The sequence below is a fragment of the Lissotriton vulgaris genome, chromosome 7 (genome assembly GCF_964263255.1).
Source record: "Lissotriton vulgaris chromosome 7, aLisVul1.2, whole genome shotgun sequence".
Classification (NCBI taxonomy): Eukaryota; Metazoa; Chordata; class Amphibia; order Caudata; family Salamandridae; genus Lissotriton; species Lissotriton vulgaris.
This window is the reverse complement of record NC_141695.1, coordinates 1,436,818,613-1,436,833,340: the sequence shown is the minus strand read 5'-3', so window position 1 is coordinate 1,436,833,340 and position 14,728 is coordinate 1,436,818,613. Positions and strand designations below refer to the sequence as shown.

Below are 14,728 nucleotides of genomic sequence, written 5' to 3'. Positions count from 1 at the left end.
CAAAAAAAATAAAAAAGCATAAACAAAACAGTAACCATCACAGGCAGTATCAAAATACATATCATGGACAAAGCGCATGTTCGTTCTTGCATTCCATCAGCAACATTTGGTGTACCGGCGTGTCAGCTATGTCGCAGCTTCCCCAGTGGCCTTCTCCGAATTATATGCAGTCACAGCAGCCCAACAAAACCTCTAGTAAGCGCAGTCCCTCCCATGTGCCCTGCCATGCGTTAACACATATGTTCAGCGATCCTCATTTCCCATCATCTGGCAGTGTGTCTACAGCGGTCGCTCCCTCAGCCGCTATGCCCTCAGCTACTACCAATGTTGTGTCCCCCCCGTCATCTCCAGAGTCGCTCTGTGCCTGTCTACGCTCCATAAAGCAGGACCAGAGGTTTTTAGGTCTATTCCTGGGTGGTAACAATTCACTATATAGTTCCATCTGAGTACAGCAAAGGATCATTTCCCTGGTCCAGTGTTGCAGTCGGGGGTGGGCCCCTCATCCACCTCATTGCAACGCACCTCTTCACCAGCAAGAAAGCCATGTCAATCAACCGCCTATGCGCCGGGCGCAAGGGCTTGGAATATACCAATAGCGCTAATAGGGGATCGGGTGTCAGTGTCAGCCCCATCATACTATTTACCTCCCCATATACTGCCCTCCAAAAAGCCTGTACCTCCGGGCAGTGATACGCTACATGTAGGAAATCAGCCACCAGCGACCCGTACCTTTCACATACAGGTGTGTCTCGCAGCTTGCATCTGTGGAGCCTGTCCGGCGTGTAGTAGGTTCTATTCAGGTATTTGAAGTGGACTAACCTATGTCTGCCGTTCAGCTAGATGCCTTTAGTGCTAGTGCAACATTATCGCCAGGCCGCCTCATCCAGGTCCCTTTGTAGATCAGCTTGCCACGCCAGTCTCTGCATGGCGTATTCTGCCGTTCTTTCCGTTAACGTTATAGAACATAGCCTAGCTATTAATCGTACGGGTGACTTGGCAGTCACCACGTAGTCAAAGGCTGTGACCGTTTGTGGCTCCTCCAGCTCGTCTCCCAGAAGTGCCCTCAACGCATGCCGAACTCTGTGACACTATCTCCGCCTGCTTCCACCTGTTCCCAGGAGCGTGCTACCCCTCCCTCAAACAGTTCCCCCATTGTGTGCATATTCAGGTCATTTAGTGCTTTCCTCACTGCCCTTTCCCTACATGGGGGCAGCCAATGGGCCCACTCGAACGCAGCCGCTGGTGTGTACAGTAGCCTGTGCCTCCATAATGTGGTGCCAAGCGCGTACAACCGAGTTCAGGGAATCAAGGAAGCCGGTCCGCTGGTCTCTCGGAAGAGTCAGCAGCACTGGTAGCGGCGTGGGGTCTGCAACTATTGCTTCCATACGGACGTGTGGTATGTCCTTTGGGCCATGTATCAAATGATATGCAGGTGCAGCCTGCGCCGCTCTGTAATATAACTCCAAGTCCGGGGCGTTCAACCCTCCCGCCTCATAGGGCCTTATGAGGATAGACCAGGCAACCCTGGGTTGCTTCCCCGCCCACGCCAGGCGAACCATGAGAGCTTGCAGCTGTGCAAAAAAGTTCATGGATAACACCATTGGTATGTTGCAAAACAAAAACAGGAGTCAAGGCAAAGCCACCATCTTCATGAGGGCCACTCTCCCAGCAGTGACAGAGGCCACCTTTCAACATTGTCTTCTAATTTAGAAATTGCAGTGCCATAATTTTCCTTCAATAGTACATCTGGGTCCTTATGCAAACGGATCCCCAAATAGCACACTGAGTCAGTGGTCCATTGTATGGGGTATTCTGGATCGAATCTCTTCGTAGCCGGAGTAAGTGAGAACATTAAGGACTTATCCCAGTTAACGTATATACCGGATAGTGAGCTACACATCACCACTTCACGTAAAACCGCCGGTAAGTGGGTTTCCGGGTCTTTAACATATAACAGTGTGTCATCCGCGTATGTAGAAACTATCAAATTGTATGTGGGGAAACGTATGCCTCTATGACCATGGTATTCACGTAGGGCGCAGGCCAAAGGTTCTGCCACCAAGGCATATAAAATGGGGGATAGAGGGCAGCCCTGCCTCGTGCCCCTTTCTATCCGAATTGGTCCAGTAACCAGCGAAATAACTCTCACCCGAGCCGTTGGGGTGGTATATAACGTAGCAGGAGGTCAAGAAAGAGCTGACCCACTCCCATAGGTCTCAACACATGCTGCAGAAAAGGCCACTCGACGGAGTCGAAGGCCTTCTCCATGTCCAGAAAGACTGCCACCGCTGGGACCGCCGGGCGCGTATGCTGAAAGGCAGCGAAAACCGTTCTCAGATTGTAGGTGAGGTTCCGCTCCGGGACAAAACCAGCCTGCTCCGGGGCCACCAACTTGGTAACCATAGGGCGAAGTCGGTTGGCAATCAACTTGGCAAAGATCTTCGCATCGACATTCAATAGCGAGAGTGGTCGATATGAGGCACAGTCACTCTGATTCTTGCCTGGTTTAAGAATGGTCATTAAGATCGCCTCCCGCATCGTAGGTGGCATAGTGCCCGACTCTGCTTGCCCTCTTTCAGGATATGGCAGTCTGGGAAGCAGTAGATCCAGGAAGGCCTTATAAAAGGCCACCATGATTCCGTCACTACCTGGCGCCTTACCGATTGCATGGTGGAAACCAATGCTATCTCCTCCCTTTCTATGGGTCGCACTAGGTACCTCCGGTCCACATCCGTAAGCCAAGGTGTCTTAATATGAGACAAGTAATCGAGAATGCGTTAGTCAGAAGCAGGGCCTCTGGAGGTGTACAGGTCTGCATAATACTTCTCGAATCTTTCCGCTACCTGTGTGATTGTAAGCAGCCCCCCGAGTCCTCACACCTCATCTCTGGTACCCCTCCGCCTTTCCGCCCCCGCTTCACCAGTTGCGCCAACACTGCGCCTGACCGTTCGCTTTCCCCATACGCTCTAGCTGTAGCGTATTTCCCTAAATGTTTGACCTCTAGATCTGCCTCCTCGTTGTAATCCCTCAGGGTATCCGCAAGTTCTCTGGTAAGGGGTTCGCTAGGGTTATGCAATTGGCTTCTCTCCAAATCTCTGAGTTTTGCTTCCAGTGCCTGTAACCTACTTCGAATCGCTTTCAGGACCCCCGAGTGCTTGGATATAGTGACCCCTCTTATGTATAGTTTAAACGCCTCCCAGACTGTTTGTATTGATGGTACCGACCCCTCGTTAGCCTCAAAGAATGTGTCAATGGCTGTAGCAAGTTCCTCCTTAAAGGAGGCATCCAGTAAGGAATAGGGTGGAAAACGCCACATGAATGGCGGCTTCCTTTTCTCCGGTGTAGCTATAGAGATCAGGACCAGAGAATGGTCAGAGTACGTGCAAGGTAGCACCTCACATCGTTGTATGGCCGAGGTCAGATGCTGCGTGGCCAGCCAATAGTCTATTTGTGTGTGTATGTTGAATTGCGCTGAGTAATGCGTGTACCCTCCCTGTGTGGGATATCTATGTCGCCATACGTCTCTCAGGCCCAGGTGCTCCATGTGTGTTTCCAATGCCCTAGCGGCAGCAGTGGGGCGTCTACTTGGGCCATCCGATCTATCCACATTCGGGTATCTGGTCATATTGAAGTCCCCACCCCAAAGTATTTCCCCCCTGAGTGTTTCGCAATCTTAGCTGTCAATTCAGAATAAAACTCGGGGTTATCGTAATTGGGCCCGTACATGTTAACTACGCAGAACTTCAACCCTTTACCACTGCATCGGGTAATTGTGTACCTGCCATCCCCGTCTGTCGCTAAATGTGTCCATGTCATGCGCGCTTTCGGGTTTATCCATGTAAGTACTCCCCTAACATGTGACGTGAAGCCTGCAGCGTGGATATTGCCTGAGAGCCCCCTATATCTGAGTATGCGACTATCTGTGGGCAGATGCGTGTCTTGTAAAAGAGCTATGTCCACTTCGTACCTAGCTAAGTACTGTAGAACTTTCCTATGGTCATTAAGGCCTCTTATGTTCCACGTGATCAAGGTCAGCTTGTCTAAAAGTGTCTCTGTTCTGAGTGGTTCAGATGTCATCCCCCATCCAACTCACGCCACAAGGAAATCTGCGCACATTGTGTCCCTGAATCTTCTGCAATCGGCCTGTGTGGTAAAATGTAAACAAGAACCTCCACAACCCAACTTTTAGTGTGCCGTCGTCCTCAGTATAAAGAAGTTATTTTTCTATCAATATCTGTCTACTGGACTTATCGCGCTGCACACCCCCATTTGACAAACAATTACAAGCACTTATTGCTTTACAAATTAATCACTTGCTGGATTCATTGTCAGTTGAGTTCCTCTTGCAAGATGTCAGCCCTTCTTATAGCCCTCTTTAGGCTTTTTGTCACTGGTCGCTTTCCAGTGCAGTATAAAGCACAGACAATCTCCCTCAATCACTTTTGTCGGCCGCCAAAACCCAAACACAGACATTTTGTTTAATGCAAAAGCACATTGTTTGGATCTCAATCTTTATTCTGGCAGATATTCTCTGTGGGTAGTTTCCAAAGCCTCTGAATTGACTGTCGCTACCAATAAGGAGTGTGGAGGCTCATGGAGCATTCTCTGGTTTAGCTCAGACATTTTCAGTGAAGTCCAAACCTGGAGAAGCTACACTTGAAGTAGAATATTTAGGAAATCATGCAAAAAACATTAAAAATTAATGTAACTGATGTATGAGATCAGCCAGCAGAGCAACAAGGTCTGTTATGGAGCACAGGCACAGAGCAACATGGGTAGGCACCAATCGCAGCGGTGCCAAGTGAAAGTGGCCACTGCCCACCAATCGATCAATTAATTTCCGTTTACCTGTGCATTTAAAGGGTGCTTGGAGAACCCTGTGGAAGCAGCTACTTGGATGCACAGCATTCAGTGTTGGAGTGAGTTTCAGGTCAGAGAACGGCTAATGCTTTCGGTTCTGGGAAATATTGGCCCATGTTCTGGATGAAGCTCAGGCACACGTGATGGCAGAAGGAGTAACTTTCCATAGAAGAGACTGCTGGAAAGGTCTCTAGGATAGTCTCTACCATGCTGAGCGGTGCTAACAAACGAGCATGGCTTACGCTGACCCTGTTTGTTCCAAGCATAGCTTTCAATGTGCATGCCAAGATAGGCGTGGACGAATCCTGCATCATTCAAAGCACGGTTTCTTATGGGTTTGGACTGAAGGCTGTTCGCTCTCCCAAGCCACGCCCCTGAAGACCAATTTCGCCACAGGTGTTAGCGATGATGTCAATGCAGTCCATTTCAGTCTGCAAGCTGGCTGGTTTGAGTGCATCTGTGAAGCAGACTTGTGTGTGTGATCTGTGTCCAGTGCCTCAGTCCCTCCACTCTTCAGTGACGCTGAAAACAGGGAAGAAACTCCAGGTCCATGGAAGAGCTGTGGAGTGTTGCTACCAACACACAGCCCAACACACATCTTGCTTTTGATCTGAGCTCCTCAGGGGAAGGGGAAATAATGTAACCCTAACACCCCCTCTATACCCGCCCCCCCCCCCCCCCCCCCACGCCGCCATCCTTTTAGCTGCTGTTTCCTGCAAGGGCCTTCTCAGAGGTGATGTTTGTAAAGTACTTCTGTGGGCAGCTCGCTCCCCACACTGTGCTCCCCTCCTCCCTCTTAGCTAAATGTGCCTTTCAGAGGGATTTAAAGAAAACAAACACGTTTCCTCAGGCTGCCAGAACATTAGAGGAACACACAGGGTGCCACTTTAGTCCAGGCGGGGAACTCTCGCCTGTGACTGGTGCTCTTTGGAAGCTAACCAATAAATCTGGGGAGTGGCGCCGGCGGGTGGTGTGGGGGAAACAGATCAGCATTAGGCACCACTCCAAACAGCAAACACTCCGACACTCATGCACTGACAGTCGCCTCGGGACAGGGCATGCGCTGCAGCCAAGCCTGCTAGGCTCACATAGTGGTGCGCCGTTACTCATCGTGACAAAAGACGCGTAGCACGCATCGTGCTGTGCGTGCACGCAGGTTAGCATTGGTTAACTCATGCTTTGTTCTCCATCTAGTCCCAGACACAGGATGTGACCTGCTCCTATTTCACCAGATGATGTCTCAACATGGAACCCCCCCAACAGAGATAACGTGCGGTCCACGTCCACCACGTAATCGAAAGGATGAGACATCCGACCGTCCGAGGCGTTGTTGGAGGCTCTCCACCTTGGGCGGAGAAGGAAGCATATTAGGTTGGCAGCTCGAACATTTCGGGTTAAAGGTGGCCAACCAATGTAGACCCAAGTCGGAGTGCGTGCGTGGGGGTGGAGCGTGTGAGATGTCTATGCAAATATTTGGGTCCTGCCCATCCCACGCTCTTAGCTAAGCTTGTCAAGTCGAACGGTTCTCGGGGCATATTATCAAGGGATTTATCTCCGCCTTTTTGGCTTTAAAAGCCAAGAAAGCGGAGATAAAATGATCTCCCTATTACCTAGCTGTCGCTAACACCAGTTAGCGACAGCTAGTAGGAGATAGCGACCATCTTGGGCCCCACTTTGCATGTCAGAGATATTTATCACTAATGACATGCAAAGTGGGCGTGCCAAGATGTTAGCGACTGGAAACAGTCGCTAACATCGCTATCTCCTATTACCAACTTTTGGAGATATCCCTAAGCGTGAATATCTCCAAAAGCTAACACCTGCCCTGAGCAGTTCTTAGCCATGTTATCCAATGGGAAGTGGATAACATGGCTAAGAGCATTACCTTGGTAATGCATGAATATCGCTGACTTTTCAGCGATATTCCTGCATTGCGGCCGTTTTTTATCTCATTTGCGATAAACCTTGGTAATACCAAGGTTTATCTGCGATATAAATCGCCGCAGCTCAGCTGTAATTTTTTGTCTCTATCCAAGCAATAGCGATAATTATCGCTATTGCTTGGTAATATGCCCCCTCATTTTGAGCTCCTGTACGTACAGACACCCATTCTGCTCTGTTGAAGTTTCTATACCTATTCGTAGTTTTGGTTCTGACTTTTCCTAACTGTGATCAGAGTGGAGCTTCCCCCCCAGACAGCTTCCAATTTAGCCCTCCTATGAAGGGTTCCTTGCCAATCTTTTGTTAAAAAACCCCGGCACAAAGAATTCTGTGTGTAGCTTAAGTAATGTTTTTTACAATATTTTGGTTCTTTTTCCAAACGCAATTTTGAAGTGCATTTACTTATTAACTTTCTTTAATTTACAAAACATGCTTTATACTGGGCACGTTCTTTATTCCAAAGCATTTCAGGGAAATAGTCCACATTCATGATTTGCCATTCATTACAGTATTGCTTTTCCTTAAAATAAAGTAATTGGAAGGTTTCACAAACGAAGTGAATCGGGCATTTATCCCACACCACGCTCTCGAATAGCGCGACTGCTCTTGCCAGACTGCCCGTTGGCAGCGTGCCACCGCTTGCTCAGACATGCCCGTGTGCCAGGGAAGGTTGAGCAGGGTTTGAAGACCGAGCGGGGCAGGAGTGCGGCTCAAGTTATGTCTTGGCATGACAAGAGAGAGAGGGAATAGTGAGCAAAGGCAAATGGAGAGAATGAGGGAAGGGATGAGGAATTCTTAAAAGTACTCAGTGTGTTGAAGTATAGCGGATGGTTTGCAAATTGTTTATTCTTTTCTGGGCACATACAGAATATAGGGGGGATATGTGGCATAGCAGAAAAAGCTGCTGACTTTGGAACTGGGGAGACAGATTTATATGCATCCCGGCCTCAGCTCAACATCTTGTGAATCTGAGCTAATGGCTTAACCACTGAGTGTCATAAATATATATATATATATATATATATATATATATATATATATATATATATATATATATATATATACACATTTTCTATTGCAGAGGATGCAGATTTCAGGAGCAGGACGGACACTCCACCAGTTTCCACAGTGACGCCTGTGACGAAAATGCAAAGGTCTTTTGCCCAAAGTAGCACCAGCGGGCACCCATCTGCTTTACATTACAATTGCAGGCTTTTAGCAGGAGGTGGAAGGTAGAAAACAGGAAACCAGGACTATAAAAAAAAAACACAAGAATTCAAAATGAGGTTTAACATTTTGGCAAGTGCTTCCAGCTGGGGCACATGGAAGTTTAATAATGAACAGCTAAGTCCCTTTGAGCGAAATCCAGGCCAAGATCAAATTCCACTATGTTATAAAGAGAATTGACAAAGTAGAAAAGCATATGTACTTTTTGGAGTAAAGTGTACAAATTGGTGAGAACAAACAACCACAACCAATCCACATTTCATAACCTTTTTGTGTTCACAGGACCCTGTCCTTTTGAGAATTCTGGGACCAAGGCTCGCTTTTCCCTTTCCGACTCTATTCAGGAGAAGACCTGGAGTGCCACCGTCGCCAGCAACGATGGAAGTACCCTGGCCCTTTCTGTCTGCTCCCCCCCTGATGCCCGGATCGGTCTTTACAACTTGTCCATGGAGGCGTCTATGGGGAGCGAGGGTACCAGCTTCCACCTTGGCACCTTCACCCTACTCTTCAACCCATGGTGTCCAGGTGAGTGTCTCTTGCATTCAGAAATTGACTATGGTGGAAGAGGGAAGAATGATGGAGTTTCCATAGAAGGAGAGGAGCAGCTCAAAAAATGTAAAGATATTTAATATTACCTATCAGAGGTGCTCTCTTGGCCATAAAGCTCAATGTAATTAAGAATCTTCCAAAATATGTCTAATGAGGACTCTGGTGTGCTGGGCATATTTTCAGTGTTGCACCATTGTTGAGTGGCCATTGGTCCAAATGTAGGGTCTCTTGGTTCTGTATATTTACCTAGCCTTGCTCTGTGTAGTCAAAGTAATACCCTCACACAACACTGACATCCAAGCTGTGATTATAAGAAGAGGGAACGAAAGGGTGTTCCTGATTAATTTTTATAATTCTGTAAACTTAAGAGGGGAATGTAGGATCACTGAATTGGGCAATTTCATTAGGCATCAATGTGTAAATTCCTCTCATCAGATCCTTATCATGGGGGACTTCAATGTGCATCCATGCGGGGACCCTGTGAACACCTTAATGGGTGAACTAGGCTGCCACAGAATGGGAGGTCTTCATTTTGAACATTCTGCTCGGGGTGATATGTTGAATCAGCTACTAAATGAATTTGATCTCATTTCTGCAATGTCCCTGGTTGACGTCTTCAGCTATCAGCCCGTTCCTACATTTAAGGGGTACTCGGGGGGGATTTTATATTGATCACATTCTCCTATCCAATGGTCTCGAATCAATTATATCTGGTTTTAAAATCCGGGAATCCTTTTATAGTGATCACAACCCTGTTTGTATCTCACTGGCTGGCAACCTTTTAAATTCACGCGATAAAGTCCAAAACTGCGGGGTGCTGAAATGCTCAGATGGTAGGCAACGTTTAAAATGGTCCAAGGTGAACTCAGAGGTAATTTACGATAAAATTATTAAAACTTGTGCCTCCGAGCGATCTCTATGTGTATCCCCTGTGTCTATCCCATCAGATATTCTATTAGCATTTGACAGGATTGTTTTAAAAGTAGGTGAAATGCTATCTGTACCTTCTTCGGGCCCTCGGTGTAGGGACCCCAAGTGGTTTGACCACTCGTGCTCAAAAGTAGGCCGAGAGCTAAAAGCGGCCTTGAAGTCCACTCCTAGAGATCCCACCTTAATCAGGTCACTAAGGCTGTCTTACAAAAAGGCCCTGGCTAAGCGTAAGGCAGAAATAAAGGATAACATTTGGCAAGATCTGTTAGACCCAAATACCTTGGAAACAGTGAACGATTCTGGGGTATCATCAACAAACCTCTGTTCGATGCGGGGGGTCCAATTCAATTGGCACTAACATCACTGAAGACGAGTGAGTATTCCATTTTAGCTCTATTTTTAACAGTAACACTTTTCAGACAGAAGTGGTTAGAGGGGAACAAAGTGTAACTCCCCCACTTTTTACAATTAGCGAGGTCAAGAAAGGTATCCTGGGGTTATCCGGTAATAAAGCACCAGGACCAGATGGTGTGCCGCCGGATTTATTCAAATCAAATAAATCTCTTTGGGCACCGGTTCTCACTGCTGTACATAACGCAGCTGCCGAATACGGCTGTCCACACTCCTGGTGCACTTCCACGATAGTGGCAGTATTTAAGAAAGGTGACCGTAACAGTACCACCTGTTACAGGCCAATTTCCCTCATTGACTCTGTGGTCAAAGTAGTGGGTGGTGTAATTTTAAATAGACTGACAGCCTGGGCCAATGATCATGGGGTCATCTCTCAAATTCAATACGGGTTCCGGCCTGGTCACTCTACAATCGCGCAGTGCCTCAATCTGTATATGGTTCTGGGGAAGTATACCTTGGCTAGGCGGGGTTCAATTCACATGGCATTCATTGACCTCTCCTCCGCGTTTGACTGTGTCAACCGGGGGAAACTTTGGGAGGCCATGGGCACCATGGGGGTGGAGCCCAGCCTGGTCAACCTTCTTAGGGACATGCATCAGGATACTAAGGCCAACGTGAGGTTCTCGCCGGATTTAAGTGTGTCCAGGGATTTTAGCATCCAAAGGGGCGTTAGGCAGGGCTGTATTTTAGCCCCCTTTCTCTTCAATTTATATATTAACAACCTAGAAGAGTTTTTAATAAACACCGGTGCTGATTACCCCTACGTTGGACGTAAGGGGCTGCCCGTTTTACTGTATGCGGACGATGCTGTCCTTTTGGCCAGGACCCCTATAGGCCTTCAAACCCTATTAAATGCTTTTTATAATTTTATGGATACCCGTGATTTATCTATTAACAACACTAAATCTTATATAATGCAGGTGGGGCAGCGTAATATTAAGCCTTATTCATTCAGGGTCAACCAGGAGAGGGTCCCTACAACCAGAACATTCTCTTATCAAGGGAGTTCTGTTCGATGACCAGTTAAAATGGGGACCGTTAATCCAAAAGAAAAGGTGTGAGATAACCAGGGCTAATGCTGCTATATTTAATTTCGCCAGGAAAATGGGCAAACGTCCTATTGCTGCACTTTTAAAGATTTACCAGGCAAAGAGTGCGGTAATAGGAAGCTATGGAATTGAGCTCTGTGGGTACGCGACAGCTAATGATATTGTGGTGGCAGAGAAAATCTTTCTGAAGCAATTGCTGGGGGTCCCAAAGGGGACCTCCAACTTAGTAGTGCATGACGAAACTGGAACACCTTTCATCAGTGATACTTTAGCACTACGGCCACTCATTTTCTGGCTAAAATGTTGGCTAAGAAAAGATCTGCCTTTAAACCATCTACTCCTGAGGGAAGCATTTTCTTTAGATAACATGCTTAAAATCCCATGGCTGAAATATTTAAAAGACTGCTTTTCAGCCGTGGGGCGCCCAGAACTTTTTTCAAATCCTGATTTGATTAGATCTGTTGATGTAGAGGCTGTAAGGAAAACCTTTTCTCTTTCACTCCAAATGAATCGGGAAGAGGTGGAATTAAACAAATTCAGTGTCCGAAACCATGCTATGCTGAAAACTACCACCTCATTGGAGCCTTATCTGTCCTGGTCGATGTTGAGTTTTGAGCGGCACTTGTTGATCAGGTTTTGCCTGAACTATTACCATCTCATGTTAGCCGTTCCAAGGGGCTCTCATAGAGGCCAAGTGCTACCACCCTGCGGCTGCGACAATGAGTCTCCGCAGGATCTGGTGCACTTTTGATTCATCTGCCCTTTTTATGATACACCCCGGAGGTTCTATCTTAAGCCGCTCTTAAAAAACTGAATTTTACCCAGCTTAGACCTTCCCTTTACTACTTGCAACTGCTAAACCCTGAAAGCACTTTATTTGTGACTGTTTTTTAAACCCCTTCAGCGCTCATGACAAGGCCAACTCGTCATGGGTTTTACCTGCCCTGTGCTTATGACGAGTTGACCTTGTCATGATTCTATTGTAATCAAGAAATAACAGCACAGGACGGGAAAACCCCCTAGCAGTCAAGGTGTTAAAATCTGCCCTAAGACTTAGAAACAGTAGGGAATGTTAATCTGTTTAAGTACCGCTGTAATTTTTATCCTTGCCTATCTGTGATTGTTGTTATTAATACATTTTTTATTAATTGAGTATTTTATGCTTGTATATCATGTTTTTATTGTGTACATTTTATTATTGATGTGCTTTTATGGTCTTTTCTGTCTGAAAAACCGAATAAAGATATTTGATGATGATGATGGGTGGCCATTAGTCCATATGTAGGGTCTCTGCCAAATTTTCAATGAAGGGGAGTTAACTGTTTCCTGGCACTTTCAGGTTTTGCCTCTCTAGGCTTCTTGCATCAGCGTCTGCCAAATTTGACAAGTAAAGCTAACTGGAGAACTACAGCCTTAAGAATTTTTAGGCAGCCACTTTCTTGATATTCTGGCGTTCATTTCAAAACATCTATATTTTGGATGCTTGGATCTTCTAGAAATGTATTATTTGACAGCTTGAACTGGTTGATATATGTTTAAAGCAGGACGTGTTCCTCTAGAACCCTGAAATCCTCAGTTTAGAACTTGCTGAATTTCGGTATCTTGGATTTTGTCCTAGTTCTAAGTTAGTTTAGCATGGGCACATCACTGTGGCTACCCCAGCACCCTTTGTTGTTCCTGGGATTCCTACACCACCTGTGTAGAGGGTGTATGACAAAAAATTGCTGTGATACACCCTTCCACCCTTTTGCCCCATATCTTCTTTCTAGTGCAAGTGATGGAAGCTGAGCCCAGCATCTCCACTTGTACTTGTCGGTTTGCACCTGCCCCTTCCTGCATGCTTGGGATCAGCTGTGCTTTGATTCTGGATTCTTAGCTTTTACAGCTTATTCCCAACTTCTCACTTCCTGCCTCTGTAACTTCCATTTTGCCTTTTTGTAATGATTTGGTTAGCTGCAGTATTCTGGTGAAAGAAGGTAGGAACCAGATGGGGTCTGGCAAAAAGCCTACACAAGTTCTTTACTGTTGGTCTTCTCTTGTGTGCCAATACAGGTTTCAAGGTGAGACGTTAGTACAATGAAGCTTTTAGCCCATTATTTTATGTTATTGCATTTGATTTGGTGTTTTCCTAAAGTGCTAGTCTAACCTCTTAGGTGCTGCGCCTATTCCAACGGCCGACGGCACCACTACCTCAGGAGTGCTGCCGTCGGCCATTGGACGTTCGAACCTCACCTGCGCAATGGAACGTTCAGCACTGGAGCTGGACGTTCCATAGCTGCTAAGAGCCTATGATCGCTATGGCTCGCAATCAAAGGCTTCGCAATGGTTAAAAGAATGTATAGTTTAGATAGAGCTGCAGTAAAGGGCCTTGTATGCCTAAAAAATGAAGATAACGCCTCGAGAGGCTTGTTTAATCTGATTGTAAGCAGCTCTAGAGGAGTTGAGCAAAGCTAATTTTAACACTATAACCAGCAGGCTTTGACAGGAGCTAGAAGCCGCGTTGGCAAGCATCGAGAATTGGAAAAAGACATTGAACCCAAATCCAAATGTTGAGTTCCAAGACCACTGTGTTAATATCTGCTGTTTACCATACCATTGATATGTACAAATCCTGATCAAAGCCCTTGTGCTTCTTTTGCTCCTCCCGTAACCCACAGATGACTCTGTCTTTATGGACAGTGAAGAGCAGAGAAATGAATATGTACTGACTCAGCATGGAATCATTTATCAAGGATTGAAAGACCTCATGGAACCAGTTCCTTGGAACTACGGACAGGTAGGTACACTTCTAAACTACCTCTCTGGCTTTCCTCCTTTACGCAGGCTTTGACCCTCTAGTGATCCTACCGCTCACCCTTTCTTTGCTGTACATTTTCCTACCACTCCATTCCTGCGAGTGGCATTGAACTGCCCCTACCCACCCCTAATTTGTGCATTCACCTTTGCTCGCATTCCGGAAACAATGTAATTTTACCTGACTTGTATGTATATACTGCATTGTCGATGATTCATGCTTCTACTGTCTGTGCCTGTACTTCGTTCTTCTTTGTTTCCTTTTTTGAAATGCCAATAAACAAATTAAATTAAAGTCACTGTGTCCCATTTCCAACCTGCAACACCATTACTGTACCATGCCTTACAACTTACTCATAGATAGCTTAAAACAAATAGAGCCAGCAAACAGAAAGCCAGAACATGTGAGTTACAAACCACAAAGCTAATGTTATACATCAGGCAGAGGTTTCTGAGTGTCATCAAGATGTCTTTAGCAAACCAGACTGTGCTGTCTGGTGCTTCGACCTAAAACCGAGATCTTTAACAGAAGGTAAATATTGTAGGGGTGAACCTCCCAAGAGAGTCTGATCCAACATTTATATATTCCCAAAATTATTTTTAAAAAATCAGTGTGGTATCGAAATCTTTATTGATCTGTGGGAATTGCTTTGGTCCAGAACTCTTTGGGCCTAGGACTTTAGTCGGATATCTGAGTGTTCTAAGAGAACTTTGTATGTGTCCAATCTTTCTGTTAGTTCCTGAGCACGAGTAAAACGAGAGATCTGGGGGGTTGCCTCTAAACTGTAATCCTTTATCAAGCGCTTGCTTAGGTAGTCTTACGCGTTCTCCTGCTATGGTTAACTGTCAAAAGTTCAATAAAAATTGTGGTATAAAAAAAAATAATGAGAGTTCCTTCTGAAGCGCAAGTAGTTGCAGATGCGCACGTTCGGTTGTTGATTATTTTCATGTGTGCTTATAGCAGTAAT

At 46.1% G+C, this 14,728-nt stretch overlaps 1 protein-coding gene across 1 annotated transcript in view; it reads left to right on the top strand.

Moving 5' to 3' along the window:
• TGM2 (transglutaminase 2) overlaps positions 1-14,728 on the top strand; it is a 134,121-nt gene that overhangs the window by 65,213 nt on the left and 54,180 nt on the right. Inside the window, exons 3-4 of the mRNA XM_086932240.1 lie at positions 8,311-8,553; positions 13,625-13,743. Coding sequence (XP_086788366.1) covers positions 8,311-8,553; positions 13,625-13,743 — 362 coding nt within the window. The remainder of the gene's footprint in view (positions 1-8,310; positions 8,554-13,624; positions 13,744-14,728) is intronic.